Raw genomic sequence first — 19,749 nt, 5'->3', positions numbered from 1 at the left:
CGCTTCTCTATAACGAAGCGGAAATGACGGGTGTGGGAAAAGAAAAAAAAATAGATGATTACGCTCACACTCTCGCCTCTCTCTTCGCCATTAATCGCATCACACTCATCGGTGCACCCAATGCATTTCTGCATCCTCACAATCCCCCTCGGGGAGGTGCGGGGGAATTTTTTTAGCCATTAGCGTTGTCACAAACTTTGTTCTTTCATTTAAAGGTTTTGTATAATGTGCTACTGATGAAGATGCTACTGTTTATTTTTTAAATCGCTTAATGTTTATATTGATCACAGTAATATTTTTTTCACGAAACCTGTGGCTTGTGTTCGTCAACACATCTGCTATGAGGTTTTCGTCTGCGCTGGGGACCGTTGTGCCATTCTGATTGTTGTTCCCTTAGATGTCTAATTAGACTGCTTTGTAAGCTGCCTATCAAGCTGTCTGCGTATTGGACTGCAGCCAGAGACACTCCTGCACTCTTGCCACGGCCAGTGCACTTAAGTCTTGAGCAATGAAGCCACACCTGGGCTGTGAGGCGTGCTGACCACCTGGGGATCTTCGAAGCGGCCATGCAGACAAAACACAAAATTGGGTCATTCGAAAGGTTGCCTCCTCAGAATCACACTGACACCGTTCTCAACGTAAACTTTGCTCACATAAGCTGTATAATTAAGAAAAAAAAAGGGAATGGCCATGCAATCCAATAGCTCAGTTCCTGCAACAGAACCTATGATGTCATACATGCCAGCTCTGCAATTGGCTGAGGCCAGTAAAGGCAAACGCAAATTAGGCAGAGCTTATAAGCTTGCAGAACGAGCCGTTTTCACTTAAATGTAATGCATATTCATTTTACAGCAGTAAGAATGGTGCGGTAAACAATGAAAGTTATGAAAATACATGTAAGCACAGAAGTACCAATGCACACTGCTGTTGGTACTGGGCGCACTATGCTTGTTATAGCTGCACAGCAGTCCGCCACTTTGGAGTTGGCTTACACGACACTGGCAATTGGCGTATGCGACGTCATCTTACGTGACCCTGTTTGTCGAGCATACCCCATGTTTCACGAAACGATTACTTTCTACCGTACCAAAATCAAGCCAGGTGCAAATACGGTCAAAAACAAAGCAACTGTGGACAACGGTTCGCGACTGAGTATGGTAGCTCCATCTGGGAGGACTGGCAGTAAGCAAGGCTGCAGAGCCTAATGACGAAATAGAAGATAGTTTGAATACCCGCCCTTGTGAGTTCACAGCAGACATCACAAAAGCACGTGATTTGGCGGGAGAATCAAAATTCTGGCCTAAATTGCTTCATTTCTGAATGAATACGGCATCATTTGTTTCCAGACAAGTGCTGGGGGCACTATAAAACACGAAATACTTTGAATAAAACAAACTTGTATTTTGTCTGCATGGCCCCTTTAAAGGAGCCATGAAGAGAAAACACAAGTTTGGTTCATTCAAAAGATTGTCTCGTTAGAATCATACTGACACCACTTTTAACGTAAACTTCGCTCAAATAAGCTACATAATTAGGAAAAACGGGAATGGTCATGCGACCCACCAGCTCATTTCCCGCAACACAACCTATGATGTCACATGAGCTAAGCTCTGCGATTGGCGGAGGCTGGCAGAAGCAGACGCAAATTAGGTAGAGCTTACAAACTAGAACGAGCGATTTGCGCTTAAATTTAGGGCACATTCTTTACAAAGCAATAAGAACGATGGGACAAACAATGGAAGTTACGAAAGCACATGTAAACATAGAAGTACTGATGCGTTCTGCTGTTCGTACTGCGCACAGCATGCTTGGTTTAGCTGCACAGCACTACGGGGCTTGGGGTTGTCTCAGACGACACTGGCCGATTGACGCAAGCAACGGTGTCTTACGTGACCCCATTTGTCGTGCGAGCACTGTTTCAGGGAACGAATATTTTCTCCCAGAACAAAAACAAGCCAGGTTTAAATGCGGGCAAAAACAAACCAAACGCTTGCCATGGTATGGTGGCGCCATCTAGGTTACGGAACGTAAAGAAACGCGGGAACAAACCAACACCGCTGTACAGGGTGGAGACAACCTTTGAACGGTCCCGTGCCGCCGCAATTGCGCCAACGGGCTCAACGCGGTATTCTTTTCGTTTCCCACGAGACCTAGCAACGCGAAACAGACAACATGATTCAAACTTCTTCAGTAAACTGCGTTGCGGCGATAATTTTAGCGCGGTTTTGACACAATGACTTGCTTTGGCGGCGAGCGAGCAACCGAAAATGGCGGCGCCAGCGTATACGTGTCTCTACCCTGTACGGCGGACGCGTGAATGAAGGTACTCTAGGCTGCAGAGCGGTCGGTTCCTGTGATGTCATTTGGGACCACGAAAACGCACGATTGAGCGGGAAAATCAAAATTTTAACCTACATTGTTTAATTTCTCATGAATAAAGCGCCGTTTGTATCCGGACAAGCACTGGGGGCACTATAAAACATGAAATCTTTCGAATAAAACCAACTTGCATTTTCTCTTCATGGCTCCTTTAACGTGCGCCCGAATGCCGACACATGGGCGTTCTCGCTTTTCGCCTTCATATGAAAAGTGCCCGCAGCGGCCTGGAATCGAACCCGCATCCTTCGACTCAGCAGCACAACAACGCCTTAACCACTGAACCACTGCAGCAGGTGCCACTAGTGCACTCACCATGCAATGCAGCTGGGGAGCGGGGGAAGTGCAGATGGGATCACTGCCTACTAGGTGCCACAGAACCGACTGCAGCACTTTCAGCAGGATAAGCGACTGGACTAACACCCCATCATATGCGTACTAATTCTTTACGTACACTTTCTTTTCTGGAACCTATTGGATGACATGCAGTGCTAATGCCCACGTGTTACAGTCGTCCATTTTGTACCCAATAAAGAAGAGAGCATGGATCATTGCTTGCGAGCACAATAACTGCCTACCACAACCCAAAACTGGGATTGTGTAAGAGGGCGGTCACAGAAGTGGCAGATCCAAGACGGAGCATCATCCCGCCACCACTTTCTGAAATAGCACCAACCCCCCCTAATTTTAAAGCAGCCAGTGCAGCTACCTTAGAGGGGCCTGGAAGCCTGAGAAAAACAGCTACAAGGGCAAGCAGCTGAGGTAATGCAAGCTGAAGGTGGCAAGGTAAAGCAGATGGCACTCTGTCCCTGTAGCGCTCGCATGTATACCCGATGGCAGAGAGAGTGATCTTTCATATCAAAAGTAACTCATTCACCCTGAAGCGGACAAATGTTTGCCTCAAGCCAGGAACATCAAAGGAGGGACATCTTTCACACTTTACATGCTTACTCGGCAGTCCGCAATGAAGTGACAATAGGAGGAGACTAAAACTTTGTAGGCAGGGCTGGACGTTGTGTAAAGAAGCAGGCCACAATAGCTGTACCGTGTTAGTGGCCGACAGGCCAGGTCCACAAAGAAAGGCGACTGATTGATTGATCACGACGTTTAATGCGCCGGCGCTACACAGGCAATGAGGCGCGCCGTGGTGGAGGGCTCCGGATTTAATTTTGACCACCTGCAGGGGATCTTTAACGTGCGACGAAATCTCGCACACACGGCCGTTTTCGCTTTTGGCCTCCATCAGAAAAAAGAAAGGCGGCTAAGACACAGTGGTGGTGTTCGAGCCTCGGAGCCAGCTTCGTTTTCTTGTCTCATCAGACAGCACAACGCTATGAATGGTGCTGTTGTGGATGCTGCTACAACTTCTTCTCTGAGGCGTGCACTTATGGAAGGGATCAGGAATAATTTGGCTGTAGCTAAAAGTGAGGGAAAAAAAAAAAAAATTCTACGTAAAATTTTTAACAAATTGACCTTGAAAAATAGTCAATATGTGCCGAGGCTTCGAATGCTTAGAGACAACAAAGTAACACTCCTTCCTTTTATCTACACCACCTAAACAATAATGGTGCAGTATTGATAGACACCAAAGGCTGGTGTAGTACATTTTTGTTGTGGTGGACATTAGGAAATAGCCAAGACGAAGACAACGAGCTTGGGGGCAGCCATGGGGTGATAGAAGGAAGATGAGGGGGTTTTGGACGCCACATGATGTACATTCCTGGCAAAGAAGTCAGTCTGACATAAATTCTGACGTAAATAGTTATTCTTCCTTTATTGTAGCCAGGGTTTCCTTTTTTTTTTTAACTTGGTGTACGTGCATGTGCATGTGTACATGGAAAAAATCTCTGCGGAGAAAGTCTGCAGAAAAACACCTGCCAAGACTGTTGTACTATGGGCTGCCGTGACTTCACCCTCTCTCTCTCTTGCTGTAGTCATAAGCAGTCGATTTACGCGTGCCGGATTTTGTTGACCCCTGGCAGAACCAAGAGCCCCTCTGGCTGACTGACCAGCAAAAATTCACCCCAAATAACGGCACTCTCTCCAAACCGACCAGCATGCGGCCAACGTATGTACAATGTTCCGACATCAACCAGCAAGCAAGTTGGGACACTCCTTTGGGCTGCTTGGTGAGAGCGTGTCTGAGAGCAACAACATCGCTCCCTGTGGTGGCAGGTGGCTGGTGCCACGAAGACACCCCACACCACAGAACAGGAATATATATAGGAGGCGAAACGGCCCATTGTGGCGGGCACAGGCTAGTGACCAGGTAATGTCGCAATGAAAACCAACGCAGACCACGAAGCTTTGTAGCTGCAACAGCAAAGGAGAGGGTAGCAGCCACAATTCGTTCTGGGGTTGTGCAATTGCCTCCCCTGTGGCAGATGCCCCTAGCTTAAAAGAGTACTGACACCAATTTTCGGCGTTAATATTATTGCACAGTTCACTTCCTTTACTCAACAGAATACCCTGGGTGAAATATGAGCGGCCTGCGACACAAAGAACATACTCCAATTGGACCTCATTTATCGCGCCGACGGAACAGCGCGCGGAGCGGCACTCAGGAAATGGACATCAGCGCGACATCATCCCATGACAGCCAAAAGAAGTGACGCGACAGGGCTCGTCAAAAACTCGTGACTTCACTTCACGCGCGCTGCCCCGTGAGCGGTGAGCGCGTTCAACTCTGGCGGCGGCGCGGTCGAAACAATGCCCCACTGGCCTCCACAGTGTTTTGACGTCCGCACAAAGCGGCGAGGTCATGCCGGGATTCTGTCGTATGCGCCTTTCGGGATGAAAGCGCAGGGATTTGAAACAAACGATTTTCAGGCTGTTCAATGCAATTAATTATCGCGCGCTGAAGTATTTAAAGTGCTGTTTCGGGTTTGGCAGACCATTAAGCATCGATAAAAGCAATAAAAGTGGAACATAAAATTTTCGTGTCGGTACTCCTTTAAGCTGGGCCAGGTGCTTGTGATGCTATCTGGCTGCCCTAGGAAGCGCTGCTTCCCCCCCTGCCCCACACCCACCTTGGCTGCGTGCCTCCTCGACTGGCCGGCTCCTTGGCAAGAGCAGGGGCTTGGGCTTCAGCACGGGCTCCTCTCTCCGCTCCGGCCTGCACCCATGGGGGGAACAGGAGTGGGCTCAGGCCGCCACCCGCAGGCACACACCCCGCTGCTGAACCCCCCCCCAACGGTGGCCTCCCAGTGGGGAACCCTTGCGCTAGTGCTCAGCACAAGGTTGTGGCAGAAGAACATGTCGTTGGGAAAGTTGACACTCAGCTCTGGAACCCATTACAGCGCAAAGGTAGACGACGTCTAAGAGCTTGTCACCTGTCCTCTTGTACAGGAGCTTGCCTGGGACAGAGCTTGTCCTGTGTTCTCTCTTAGTCTTTCTCTAGCTTTGCTTGATTTATTAATTGATTGTAGGGTTTAACGCGCCGACGCAACGCAGGCGATGAGGCGCACTGCAGTGGAGGGCTCCTTATTAATTTTAACCACCTGGGGATCTTCAATGTGTGCCAAAATCTCATACATTGTTTACCTTTGCGCTGTAATGTGTTCCACAACAAGGTGGTGGGTTCACTTACCAGCAGTTTGCTCCTGTTACAACCTTGCACATTCACTCAAACCACACTTGCTAAAGGGGAAACGAAGAAGACGAAGTACCATTGTGATTAGTTTGAAAAATGTGGCCTTTGGCAACCACTCAACTCCACTCCGGCCTCAAAAGATAGCCTTCTATTAAGGGGAGACACTGGTCTTGAGGATCAAAAATTTGTAAATAAGGAATGTAGACTAGAAACTAGACTTGACTTCATTGATTTTTAAACTGTTCCCTCTCTGGTCCGTTTTGTTTGCTGCTACGTTTTTTTCCTTGAGGAAAAGCGTATAAATGAGGTTCCACTGTATTGAGCTGGCGGACCATCTTACTGGGCAGCTCGTTGGCGGGGGGCAGGCAATGGAGGACTCTCGTCGTCGTCATCGTCGTCATCGTTATCCCGCAGAGCAAGCAGCTGCTCCACGCGCTGTGCCAGGGCCAGCCTACGGCTCTTGGAGGCGTACTCCACGGCGCCCTGGATCAGGCGCTCCGAGTCCATCAGGCCAGCCACATCCAGCGCACGGAACTCCCGCTCCGCCTTGGCCGCAAGCTGCACGGCCAACACAGTCGCTTTACTAAGCATGCCACGTTTCCCGGTAGCTCGTAGACGTGTCAATGCATAGTAAAGAAAGCAAATCCGAAAAACTGCTGAAGAATCCGATTGTCATGCCAAGCCCAAGCCAACAGCAGGGGTCTTCCCATAACCCTCCACGACGGCATGAATTCCCCAGTGCAGTTTCCTTTCCAGTGGTAAAGCGACAGAGGAGGAAGACAGTGCGCAAAGACCCCTCTAGCTATGCTGCGGGGTCCTTTTACAACTGAAAATGTGTACACAAATTTTGAAGGCCATTCTCTCAAAATGAACTTTTTCCCCTTTGTGACCGCTTATTCCAGTGATATCTCAAGAACTGCTTGTCAGATTTACATCCCGTTTTCTTTATTCTGTTCCTTAATAAATCTCTGAGGGCAAGACAAGCCCGTTTCCTCAAAATTTTCCCCCGGCCACCAAGCTGACGCTCCACTTCAAAGGTGACCACAAGCTTCTTATACGAGAAACCGACTCGAAACACACCGCTCATTTACCCGACCTGAAGAATGTGCAGTCTTGCCACCAAGGTAGGCAGATTGTTTTCACCATCAAAATGTGAATCTACGCTAGCCATAAAGCTGTTAACTAAGGGTTGACCAGACTGTGGAAAATGTCACCAATAGATTAGCTCACTTAGAACGCACCACTCCTACATGTGGACCAGTATCGCCCCCACTGGCCAATTTGCCCCCACCCAAGAGGTGCCATGGCCGTTCCGCCATCTGTTTTGTGTCAAACGTAGGTAACTTAATGACTTTCTTCCGAGGCCTTCTTTCCTTGCCGTGTATGCCCTTGACTTCCCCTGCCTCCCTTTGCCGTGACTGCCGTTGCTGTTGTCTTGTGTTGCAAATGCTGCTGAGAGGAACACCACAGGGCAGGAAATAGCGAAAGAGAGAAAGAGGGAGCCCACCGCAAACAGCTTGAGCAGCAGGAGCTGTCTCTTGCTGCGTGCCTCTGCCAGCAGCTGGTCGTCCTGGGCTGCTGCTCCCAGGGCCTCCTCCAGGCACCAGGCCCGGCCAAGCTCCTCCTGTGGGAGAAGAGAGGGTGCGGGGGTCCGTTAGAACCAGAGTTGCTCAACATGCACCAGTCGCGAAACCCCCCTTGGGCCCCAGGTATCAAAAACCGGTCTGCAGTTGGCCCCCCTGCTGGGGGCAAACAGGGGCAAGCTGACCAGCCTGCCATCTGTCAACAGAAAGTTGAAGTGGTACTCAGGCGCTTGCTGCTGCCGGTGTATGTCGCATGGGAAAACTGTGGGAACATTAGCAAACATTACGTAATTTTTTTTCCTCTACCCTGAAAACCAAGACTTGTTTCATCAAGCTGGGTTATTAGGTAAACGTTTGGCAAAGTCAAGTTTTTGTCCTCTAGATGCTGTGCCGCTACATTTGCCTCCTCAGCTGCAACAAAGCAGGGGGCGCTTGCACAGACCAGATTCTGAAGCGGAAAACTGAGCTACTTGGAAAGGGCTTCATGATTCACAGTACAAGACAATAAAACACGGGAGAGTACACAACAAAGCACTCTAATTGCGTACTACTGTGTATCTTCTTATGGAGCTATGAACTATGTAGCTTCAAGTGCTGCGTGCAGTCACGATTAATTTTCAGTCTCACAGAGATAGTGCAAATGTCAAAAAAAAAAAAAAAGGCGACAAGGCAGCCCGCAAGATCAGGCCTCACTGTGTGGGTGCCCAACTTCCTACAAATTGTGCAAGAATCACTGTTCCCTTGGAGTCACGAAAATTGGACATCAATCACAAAACTGCTCCTGGAATCCACCTACTGCGGATAATGAAATGCCCACTCGACCGTTCCATGTCCGTGCTGTGGACGCAATGGCCCCCTTTCACCCCCGCACAACTGTTGCCACTGCTGTAGAAGGCACACACGCACCTCGAGGCGCCCTTTCTCGCTGTCCATTCCCAGGTAGGGAAGGGAGAAGTTGAGGATGGCAATCACCGGTCGTGGCAGGGTGGGCGGGTAGCGCGACCCCTTGCACAGCAGTGCCCTGAAACGTGGAGGATGGGGAGGAGGAGGAGGTCATACTCACTGCTCCTGGGGAAGGGAGGAGGAGGCAGAGGAAGACAGGCTCACCGCACTTGCTGCCGGTACTCGCTTACGCCCACCACAAAGTAGTGGTCCGACTGGCCCTTCACCTGCACACAGCCACCCACAGGAGTGTGAGGGAGGAGTCAAACGCAGCCGGGTTAGACACGCACACACAGTGACTTTATCCCTATAGAGGTTCTCAGTATTGCCTAGAGTGGAAACTGTCGCTGCAATCGCACGCCGCCGTGGGAACTGTGGGTGCTGCGAGAATCGGACCGGCGGCAAGTGGCTAGTGCAAAGTGCTACGGATTGGACTTGTCGGTTCCGAAGTTTTTGTTAGTCCTGTTTTCGGCATGCCACTTTCTGGCATTCAATGGCTATCACAGACATGTCTAAATAACACCATGATTAGCACTTAACGCATGTTCTCGCAACAGAGGGGAGTTTCTTAAAAGAGTACTGACACCAAATTTTGACGCCTAAAAAATGATATCATTGGCTTCAGTAGTTTGTACAGATGCCTCACAGAAATTTTCGCAGCGATCCGAGGCCGGAATCACATCTAAAATAGATTTTGATTGCCCAGGCCGCGGGCTTCCACAAATCGGCAGCACTAGCGAAATCGCTTTCGGCGTGACGAAACATCGGCCTGCGTGTCTGGCCGGTTCAGGGTGACGTCATATAGTCGTTTTCGGAACCGGAAACGATATCCTGCGCTGCTGTTGTCGGTGGTATTCGTTTGGGCAGGAGACGTGGGCGTAGCTGTGTGAGCAATGCTTGTAAACGTTGCGTGTTCGATGTCTTTGCTCTTCAGTTCGTGGCCGGCGCATGGTATTCCCTTGCACTGGTGCCAAAAACTGCGCATGTCGACGGGCACCGCGGCGACGTGGCGGTGCGCGTCGCCCAGCACACCCTGGTTGCGGTATGGCAAGCTCGCGGTATGCGAAATACTGCTCGTGGAAGCCTGCCCGAGCAAATCGACGACGACGCCAAGATGCATTACTTTCCACGCGACGACATGTAGCGCTAAACGTGGACTGAGTTCGTGCGCCGCGGCGGCCGCTAGAACTGTCGCCCAAGCCAGTGGGCTCGGGGTTGCACGGGTCACCTTGGGTGTTGGGAACTTTAGGCTTGGTATCGTTGGTATCGTGGCGACTATTTGATCGCTGGTATCTGTACAACTGCGAATGACAATCCCTTACACAACTTTTCACCACAATATCATCCTCTTTTTCGCATATAGAGCTTTATTTCGGCAATAATCTCCGTTTCGGCGATCGGTGACCAAGACATCTGCCGCGGCCTGTTTTGATTCTAACGCGCAGGTGGCGCCATCTTTCGGCCGCTCGCCGCACCGCTGTGCCGGCAGTGCTGGGTCGGAGCGCCGAACCTCCGGTGCCGGTCAGCATATGCTTACCATCGCGGCAAATATCTGAACGCCACTTTTAAATTCAGCGCTGATAACAACCCCTAGCACAATTTTTCAACACACTAACATCTACTTTCTCGCATGTGGAACTTCTTGTTCGCGATCAGATTGATTAGAAGAGTGGCGACAAACTGTTGCTATCACGGTCTGCGCCGGTTCGAGCCGCAGTGATATTAAAAAACGGACGACGGCGAAGACATCGCCGGCCTAATCGCCTGGCCAAATAAAGTTGTTCTGTCTGTTGGGTGGCAGCGACTCATCCGAGTCTGACGATTCAGACGATATGTCGACTGCGCGGGCGAGGGTGGACCATGTGCAATCGTAGCAGACGATGCGGCGAACGCATGGAGGAAAGAAAAACGTCCCTGACGTCACGGGTGAGACCGTGACGTAAGGCTGGCCCGCTTGCAGGCTGGCCTTCGAACGGCCATTTTCCCGCGCGGCGACCAAATTTGAAATTGGTTGCAATAAACGTGCTATAATTAATTCTGTGTTGGCGGCTGACGGCTTTCGGTTCGATTTTCGTAATTACTGGGCCAATAGGAATTCTTTACAGCATAAAAACTGAAAGCGAGAAATTTCGTGTCAGTACTCCTTTAAGGTGAAGGGGTGGCCACATGAAGAGAGGGCGACAGGCGTCACGAAAAACGTAACTCAGTGGGTGCAGCAAACGATTAGTATGGGAGACTCCAGCGACAAGCAAAAAAATGAATACACTGCCGCCGATGCCCTCCGTTGTCGTTGCTCGTCGCTGCTGCTCGCTTGTGGGGTGCTCCTCGCCGGCAAAGGTCGAGCGATGGCGACGGCCCCGGCAACCGGTGTATAAATGTGTTCGCTTGTCGCTGCTGCCTTCCACACTATCCGTTTGCCGTACCCATGGAGTTACGATTTTCACGTCCCTGTCGCTGCATCTGGTTACCCCTTGAAGCATGCACTGCCGCTGACGGGCGCAACAAAGCAACATAGACGGCGACTCGGCAAGCTGGGACTTATTTGCTATTTAAAGCATTCACGCAATTTCATAATGCTTTGCACGTGTGCTTGAAGGCTTACTTGCAGTAATAGGCCTCACCTCTAGATTTATTTATGTCTGTTTGGGCAAAGGAAATTAATACAACGCAAAGACATCCCTCTTGCATCTCTAGCTGTTGCATCCACTTCGCCTGCCAAAGTGCGTAGCAGAAGATAATAATACAGTATTGACAGGAAGCAAGCACACAGCACAGTTTAAGACAATCTAAATATTCTATTTTCAGGTAAATATTCACAAAAGAACAAAGAAAACAGCATCTGGTCTGGAGTATGTAATAATTTATAAATATATCAGGGATGGCCTGCTCTATCTGGCGGCGTGAGCCAAGCGCGAAATGCCTGCCTTTTCTTCTTTCTAACCGCAAAAATTGATTTCTCAGCCTAAGCACTATAACACAGTATTTTCATACAATGTAAAAATCATTAACGGTGGCACTTTTGGCAGCAATTTTTTTTTAACATAAACGCAATTTGTGCAGCCACAAAGCCATTGCTAGCCAAGCCACACCGCACTTCCGGCCGAACTTGCCCAGGCTACCCTCATTGATATAGCGATCCATATTGTGATACATCTGATCTTACTGCACTGTGATTCTTAAATAAGGATCTGCAAGGGCATTTCAGGGGGTTCGCAAATCCCTCCACGAACCTCTCTACACCATTTTAGCGGCAGCAGAACACAATCATTCATACCCTTTTTCAATCACTCATTCATACAATCATTCATACCTCACACAATTTTTGATTGTAATGCTCTACCATTTCACGTTGCAACTGTAACCGATACGACCAAATTCCAAGAACTTCTATGCACTCACACTGTATGTTAACTTCATTAAAATGCTTCTGTAGGTTTGTGTAAGAGTTCTTTCCAGCCTTTTTTTTCTGTACATTTTTTTTGCCTCGCACCCTTTTGTATTTACTTCTTTTGTCTATTAATATGCTGTCAGTCTTGTCTGCTTTGTTCATTTTCAATGTATCCTGCCCCGTATGTAATACCTTCCTAGTGAGGGCCTTTAGGGGTATTTTTGAATAAACAAATAAAATAAATAAAGCTGCTTTGCTGCATGCCACGCACGTTTTACTCATCTACATATGATGCCTTAAACTGGAGTTCCATTGGCTGTCAAGTATCTCTACTATGTGTCCAGCCGAACTTCCAGCTCTATCCCTTGAAGTTGGCTTTTTGCACAAGGATGCAGCTACGTGGAAAAGCTAGACACACAAAAGGTGGGCTCAGGGTAGGCATACAGGCGGCTTTAGCTGCAAGCTAAGTCGCTCATGCGCCTACTTGCCTAAAGGGAGGCGTATGGGCGTGCAGCTAAAGTCGACTAGCTGCAGGTTACCCTTGGTGTGCACCACTAAAGGAGCAGACGACCGCACCCAGACAGTGCTCAAGGGTGAAAGCTAAGCCTGCACTCTTGACCTTGCAACGGCGAAAGAGACCCTGCAACCCTTTTTTCAACTTTCTTTGAAATCTTAAATGCTTACGGAACGTAGTCACCCAACACACCCAGTACTTAGATTAGGGGGTCCCGAAGTACCTCAGCCAAGTACCTTTATGCCCATCAGACTCGCTCAAAAGATTTTTCTCTCTTCCCCGGTCTTGACGTTCTCCAACGGCTCGAATTACGTCACTGAGGCCATATAGCGGTTGTTGGTTGGTTTTCCTTCAGTTGCAGCAATGAACGCTTTTCGATAGCAATTTAAAAAAAGAAAGCCACAAAAACAAAACAGGAACAGAACGCTTATCTGGTGCGACGAGCAAGCCACGCAGTGCTGCTCTGTGCTGACGGTAACTATAGCTTTCGCAGTGGTTCCAGATGCGAAGGAAAGAGTGAAAGCACTTATGGAAAGTGTTGCAGGGTCCCTTTAAGCGGTAGAATAGAGCTACTGTAAAATAAGGAGAGACCAATAGCCGCGACGTCCCGGCGATACGATGGTGCTTCTATTTACAAGATGGCGATGAAGGACGAAGCAGCTTGAGCGAGAGCTGCTCCCGCGTGATGACAGGCACCGATGATGATAATCTATCTCATCGGTACAGCAATGATGACCCCTATAAAGTTTCTACAGCTACAGCATTTGCTACGCGTGTCCAAGCTAACAGTTGCAAGAGAGAGGCCAGCCCCCAAAAGGTAGGGTGGTGCGAGCGCATACGTTGTCCCGCGTGTTGCAAACGGGAAGCCAGCCACCGGAGGGGCTCAGGATGCACACCATCCCGTCCGAGTCCACGTAGCAGAGGGAACCCTCATCCGTGTACCTGCGCAAACATCACCCACTGTTGCTGCACACTCCATGCCAATGGCTGCCAACAAAAGCTACCTCCAAAAAACATGCCTTAAGATTGTGGTGATCCCTCTGGTTCCTCTGGTTCCATTTTATTGTTCTGATGCAACGTCAGCATGAAGCTAACAAACCGATTACTGGTTTTTTGTTTTTCCTCGGTAATGCCAAAGCAGGTGCTGTGTAAGCAGGAAATTCAAAAGTTCAGTCTTTTTTTCCTTTTCCTTAAAATTTCTTTTGGGACCAGAATGAGTTTTTTGCAGGCAGAACAAGGGTGCACAGTCTCTGTGGTCCCTTCAACTGATGACACCATGTCAAGTGCCATGGCAGTTAAGCAGCAGCAGGGTAGCAACGCCATTTCCCACGGTCACAACTGCAGCGTTCATCACGGGTGCAAGCCAGCCAGCAGGCAAACAGCGATGTGGCTGCGAAATGCCTGACCATTTCTGAGAAGCAGGTTCTCAATACACACACGTTGCAAAACTCCCCATAGGCCCCATGTATCAAAAACGGGCCTGCAGTTGGCCCCCCTGCGTTGAGGGGCAAACAGGGGTGTTGCGGACCGACCGCCTCGTTGCGGTCTAGCTACCAGGGAGCGAAGCCGTGGGACCCCTGATGGAACGGTTTAATGGCAATGACAGACCGATGTACAATTATGATGATAGTGTGGTGGTATGTGACAAGAGCTTCGTCATCTACAATTCACATTAAGGGGCAAGCACAGGGCAGGTTGACTTGCGGCTGCTGCTGTAAGTCATGAGAGGAAAACTGTGCGAGCATAAGTAAACACTACCGAAACTAATGTCTCCCAATTTGAAAAGCAAGCTGTGTCTTATTAGGTTGTGTTGTTAAGTAGACGTTCAGCAAAATCCCCGATTCTGAAGTGGAGTTTCGCAACCGGTGGATATTGAAGAACTGCCAAGAAGGGAGGCCGTCACAAAAATACGACGGGCCACTACAGCCACACACACTTCGGCCTCAAAACGGGTTTCCAGAAGCCGACGCAGTGAACGTCAGCATGATTCCAACGAGGCAATGTTTTGAATAAACCAAACTTGCACTTTGTCTTCATGGCCCCTTTAATGACACAGTTATTTACACAATGGTGATGGTGATAGCGCGTAATCCTGCGGGGATACAGCAGGAGGGCCACTCACCCAGCCCAGGCCAGCCTCTGCTTGTCTCCCAGAGGAACAGGGATGGGGGCCTCCACTGTATGCGCCCCTCGCCCACCGGACATGCTGTACTGCTGCACCGCCACGAACTGCCGCTCGGAAGACACACCTGCACACACGCACATGGCATTGTCACTGGACTCCCTACGGGGCTTAAGGGGGACACTGCTCTTAAAACAGCTTCCTTTAATTTTTAAGTAAACCCTGTGAAACTTGCCGGTCTGCTGCTTTTTTCCCACTGATTTCAAATATACCATTATTTTTTGAGTTGGTCAGCTAGTTACCAAGATAATTAGAGGTAATTAGCCATCTTTGGAGGAACAATAGATAAAACAGTGTTGGTCATAAAACTGTTCTGTTTATATATTCCAATACTATGAACCCTGGTGAGTGCAATAATTGAAGTGGTTTTTCAATATGGCGACTTTTTCAAAGGCCGGAGTTCACCCGCTACACTTTGAACAGTGTACAGCAAGGTTGCTGCCCGTGCCCTGCTTTAGGCAGTACGCACGCTCCCTTAGGTGATCATTGATGCACCGCCCCGTCTGGCCGATATAGGATCGGCCACATGACAGTTTAATTTCATACACCACACCTACACTGCAGTTGACGCAACGTTTGGCATGCTTAATGTTGCAACTGACTCTTCTTTCTCTGTTATTCACAGCACGGAACAGATTGCCAAGCTATAAATATATTTTATTATGTATTTATTATCTTTTTGTATATGTTCTTTCTGATAAACGTGCTTAAAAACCCCTTCTTTTCAATAAAACTTCAGTTGGCAGTCAGGGCTGCGTGTGTCTAGTCTCCTCTTTGTCCTGTCTTTAGCGCTGTTTCTCTCTTCAAAATTTTAAAACAATTCTTTTTAAGAAGCCAGCGAGGATGACGGTTTCAGGCGTGCCCCTCCTCCCACTTACCGGCACCCTGGTGAAAGAAGAGTGCCATAGAGTGCGGGGGTGTGGTGCACATGGCAATGGGGGGCCCCGGAACACGGCACGCGCCCCGCTGCAGGCCCCCCAGCGACCACAGGCGCAACAGGCCCGACGTGCAGCAGGCCGCCAGCCAGTCGCCACCCAGGGCCACCGCCTGTGCAACAAGAGGAAGGAGACCTTGATTGGGAGCAGACAAAGGGGAACAGCCTCCAGGGCTGGGGTGGGGGGAGGGGGAAACAACAACAGGAAAAAGTGAAGGAAGCTCACACTAATGAGTAAGAGTTGAAGGTGGGGTAGCTGTACGCAGCCTTCACGACCATTAAGGGGGGACGTGGCTTTCAAAATAAACTTTTTTATTTCTTTGTGGATTTTGATGAAAATTGGCACAGCAACTGGAAATGTTTCCATGATAACACCATAAAAATTTCAAACTAATATTTTGAAAACTTTTTTATGTATTAAATTTTCTTTCTGTTCCGCTTGTACTGAGCTTGAGCGCCTTATAAAACATGATAGAAAACTTGTTCGAAGTGCTTTGCATTCCCAAATGAATGGACGAGGTCGTGACAGTTTTAGAATTTTTTTTTTACAACACAATGTTTTTTAGTTTTCATTTTTTTAGAGGTTAATGTGCAATAGGCATGTCGACTGTGAACGATTATTTGAATAAAAAAATCACAAAAAACAAATCTGGAAAACCAAAAGTGTCACGACCTGAACTGTTCATCAAGGAATGTAATGCAAGAAACGGAATCAAAATAGACCCAGCGGTCACAAATAAATCCCTGGTACAAGCGACACAGGTGGCAAAAAAAACTGTTTTGAGAAAACGGCTTCCGAAGTTGCAACATAGGTTTCACTTATCAAAAGTCGTCACGATTGTAGCCTTTCATGTCCTTTTGAACATGGGGCTTCTGGAATGCCTTTCCTTGAAATTGGAGTGCCTTTTACAGCCTTTCTCTTTCCAGAAAACATCATTTTCAGCTCCTCTGTGAAGAGTACATACCCCACTTTTCAGACCAAACAAAGGGGGAGATGGGTTTCAATGGGCTTTCAATGCAAAGTAGGTTAGCTGGTTGGCTGTATCGCACTGAACAGCCTCCTTTTGCAGTGTTGTCACCATGGCAACAAGTTAAGCATTTTTTTACTTAAATTTGAACATTTTTGGCTTTTTTTTATGTTTTATCATCTTGCCTGGCACAGCAACTTAGTACTCATACGTGCAGGTGTTCATGGCCAAAAGTTTGCATACCACAAGGATGAAAATGAGCTACTTTGAAGCTTGGTAGAGTATTCTGCATAACTCCCAACTTCAATGCAAGAGCATATTTTTTTACTACTTTTGACATTCAAGGCATCCAATATTTCTCGCAGCAAAGCCAGTATGCCCTGAGCAATGGAATCAATAATTTCACTAAAAAATCACTGTTAAATGCTGCGACAAACGTACATTTTTAATGCAGAGAACATATTTTTATTCCTATATTACTAACTCAAACCTGTTTGCATGAAAATTACAAGTGCACGGGAAACGTTGCGCAAGAAAGGCAATATGGCTCGCGCGCATTGCAGCGCACGCTTACCGCGACATATCGAACTTTGATTATACCTGATATGGCTGATCAGGTCGCTTTTAAGATTAAATCTAATGTCGCAGGCATTAATTACAACTACTGGCGTTCAATCGTAACCGGTTGCCCAGTCATGTGCTGCTCCAATGCGCGTCGGCTATGCCGTGCGCGCCGCAGCGTTTGACGCGTCGACCGTTTCTTTCTCAAGGCTAGCGAGCCCACAGTCAAAACACAGCAATAACTAAGCGTGTAAACATCGCAAACCCGACTAAAAGTTCACTTCACGAACCGGTATCGCAAGCGCGCACACCGCGTCACCCTCCGGGGTCTGGCGACGGTAGAGTCACGCGCACCACGAAGCGTTCGATGACCTTCTCCTTTCAAGCCACACAACTTCCCGTAATCTGGCTCGCTATCTCCGGCATTCCCACCGCGATAACGTCCGTGTTGAATACCATAAATTGAACAGAAAATCGGCCGAGCGAAGCGGTGAAAATGAACTCGAACCGCTCGCTACGCAGCTCAGGCGGCCACCATCTTGCGTTGCGCCCGCAACATCCAATCAGGAGGGTCGTTGCTCTGTGCCCCGACCGGGGACCAATAGCGCTTCAGCATCTATTTCTAGCTTCGTTTGTGCGTCGTTTCTTTTCTGCCGTTTGTGCGTTTGTGAATGAACGAAGACAAAAGAGACGAGCGGAACCGGGAAGACGATCGCTCGGCCGATCTAACCATATCAAAATGGCCGCGCCCGGTGGCACCGTTGCGGAGATAGAGCGCTCCGAAAATTGCCGTTTTTTCGCCCTTTTGCGCTGATAGTTTGTCACCGCGCCTGACAAAAGTATTTTTTTATGCCACTTTGCGACGCTTTTCAGCCTAAAAACTTTGCAGACGCATAGAATAGGAAACATAGAAGCCGAATATGTGGGTTTCAAAAAAACGATGTTTTGGTCATTTTTCCGAAGTTGAAAGCCGCGTCCCCCCTTAAGACGTTACGCTGTGATGATGATGATGATAGTTCATGTTTAATGGCGCAAGGCCAACTGGGACAAAGAGCACCCCCCCCCCACCAGTAAAGTTATTAAAATACAGTGATGTAAACGTAAATGTTAAATTATGTCAGTAAAAATAATAGTGAAGTGAAGAAGGCAATGAAGATGGCTGGTGTGCAGGGCCAGCATGATTATGCATATGAAAGGAGCTTTTCAAATTTAACTTCTAATAAATACTCCAAAACACGCTTAATGGAAAACATGGGATTATCAGTTGAAAAGTATGGTGGATGTGGTTGAATATGTTGCCTGTAGAGCTCCAAGAAGTGTCTCTGTTGTGTTGTGTACCTTACATTTTACTAGAATGTGAATTACGGATAGATGCGATGTTACACTGCGCCCTGTTCTTAGCGCTGTTTTTCCTTAAGCTCAAAATGGCCCCGCTGACCCTCCCGAAAGGAGAGGGAGGGAGGAAGCCGCACCTCTATGGAGTCGGTAGGGGGCACGTCCACAGACCACTCCTTGTGGGCGTCCCACGAGGCGAAGTGGAAGCACAGCAGCTGCTGGGGCGCCGCCAGCAGCAGCGCCCGGCTGCTCAGGGCGGCCATGGTGTGGCCCTGGGGGTTGCCCCGGTGCAGCGTGTGGTGCACCGACGCGTCGTGGAACTCCACGTCCACGCTGCTCTCCTCCGCCGTGCTGTGCGCCCGCACGATGCCCACCGAGTTCCACACCTGCGCACGCAAGACACCACTCAGCTGACGCCCCTTGTGGATACACACAGCTCTCCTCTGACACCCGACACTGCCAACACTGGGATGCAAATGTTGCACACATTACGTTACACTCACAACTGGCAGTCGATGTACACCACAGCTCTTCAAAATACACCAGGGGTGGTACTCTCGAGTTTTGTCCTTTTTGCGTCCCTTTCAAAAGTGTCCCTTTTGGCGAGCCCTGATTGGCTAAATGCAAACAACCGGAAGTGACGTAACGCAAGCGCAACAAACCTACTTCCAATGCCCACTGCTTAACCGGAAGTACGTCACGATGAAAGGGACTCAAAAGGGACGTTTTCAAAAGGGACAGTTACAAGAATAGCGCTCCATTTGTGAAACTCTTCTTCGGAACCTGGGTCGTGCGAGCACCTGTGCTTTGTTGAAGCTGAGGGGGGCAGGTGTATGGGCGCGACACAACTAGGGGACAAGAATTGAACTTGGCTATAGCACAACTCAATAAAACAAGGCTTGTTTTTCAAATTAGTAAACACTAAATCTGGTAAAGTTTACTTGTGTTTCCATGGGTTTTTCTTTATCACCTAATGGCAGCAGCTGCAAGCGCTTAGTACCACTTCAACTTTCTGTCGGCAGATGGCAGGCTAGTCAACTTACCCCACGCTTGCCCCTGTGTGTGCCCCCAGAGCAGGGGGCTATTTGTGGACAGGTTTTTGGTACATGGGACCGACGGGGAGTTTCACAACTGGTGTGTATTGAGTAACTCTGGATGTACACATGGCACAGCCATAGCTCCAATGTTAACAGGTCAGGCCACAGTTCAGGGACCCCACAGTGGGGCAAATCCTGCTTCATTTAGAGGGCGAAGCAAGGACAAGAAGCACTAAAGGAAAGGAAGATGCAAAACTGCAAAACTATTTTTTTTTCCACCTTGTCTTTGCACAGAATTTTTTTCTGTACAGTGAAGCTGTTAGTTGTAGTTGTGCGC

At 48.7% G+C, this 19,749-nt stretch overlaps 1 protein-coding gene across 1 annotated transcript in view; it reads right to left on the bottom strand.

Annotated features, from left to right (window-relative positions):
• The window catches only part of LOC144149579 (WD repeat and HMG-box DNA-binding protein 1-like), a 52,457-nt gene that overhangs the window by 11,279 nt on the left and 21,429 nt on the right, over positions 1–19,749 (bottom strand). The window contains exons 13-21 of the mRNA XM_077681216.1: positions 18,513–18,761; positions 15,456–15,624; positions 14,518–14,644; positions 13,235–13,337; positions 8,659–8,720; positions 8,458–8,572; positions 7,476–7,592; positions 6,309–6,526; positions 5,406–5,491 (exon numbers count right to left, since the gene is read on the bottom strand). Of these exons, the coding sequence (XP_077537342.1) occupies positions 5,406–5,491; positions 6,309–6,526; positions 7,476–7,592; positions 8,458–8,572; positions 8,659–8,720; positions 13,235–13,337; positions 14,518–14,644; positions 15,456–15,624; positions 18,513–18,761 (1,246 nt within the window). The remainder of the gene's footprint in view (positions 1–5,405; positions 5,492–6,308; positions 6,527–7,475; positions 7,593–8,457; positions 8,573–8,658; positions 8,721–13,234; positions 13,338–14,517; positions 14,645–15,455; positions 15,625–18,512; positions 18,762–19,749) is intronic.

The sequence above is a fragment of the Haemaphysalis longicornis genome, unplaced genomic scaffold, assembly GCF_048455015.1.
Source record: "Haemaphysalis longicornis isolate Haplotype H1 unplaced genomic scaffold, Haemaphysalis longicornis Haplotype H1 scaffold_8, whole genome shotgun sequence".
Classification (NCBI taxonomy): Eukaryota; Metazoa; Arthropoda; class Arachnida; order Ixodida; family Ixodidae; genus Haemaphysalis; species Haemaphysalis longicornis.
The sequence above is the reverse complement of the archived record's forward strand: the minus strand, read 5'-3'. Positions and strand labels throughout refer to the sequence as shown.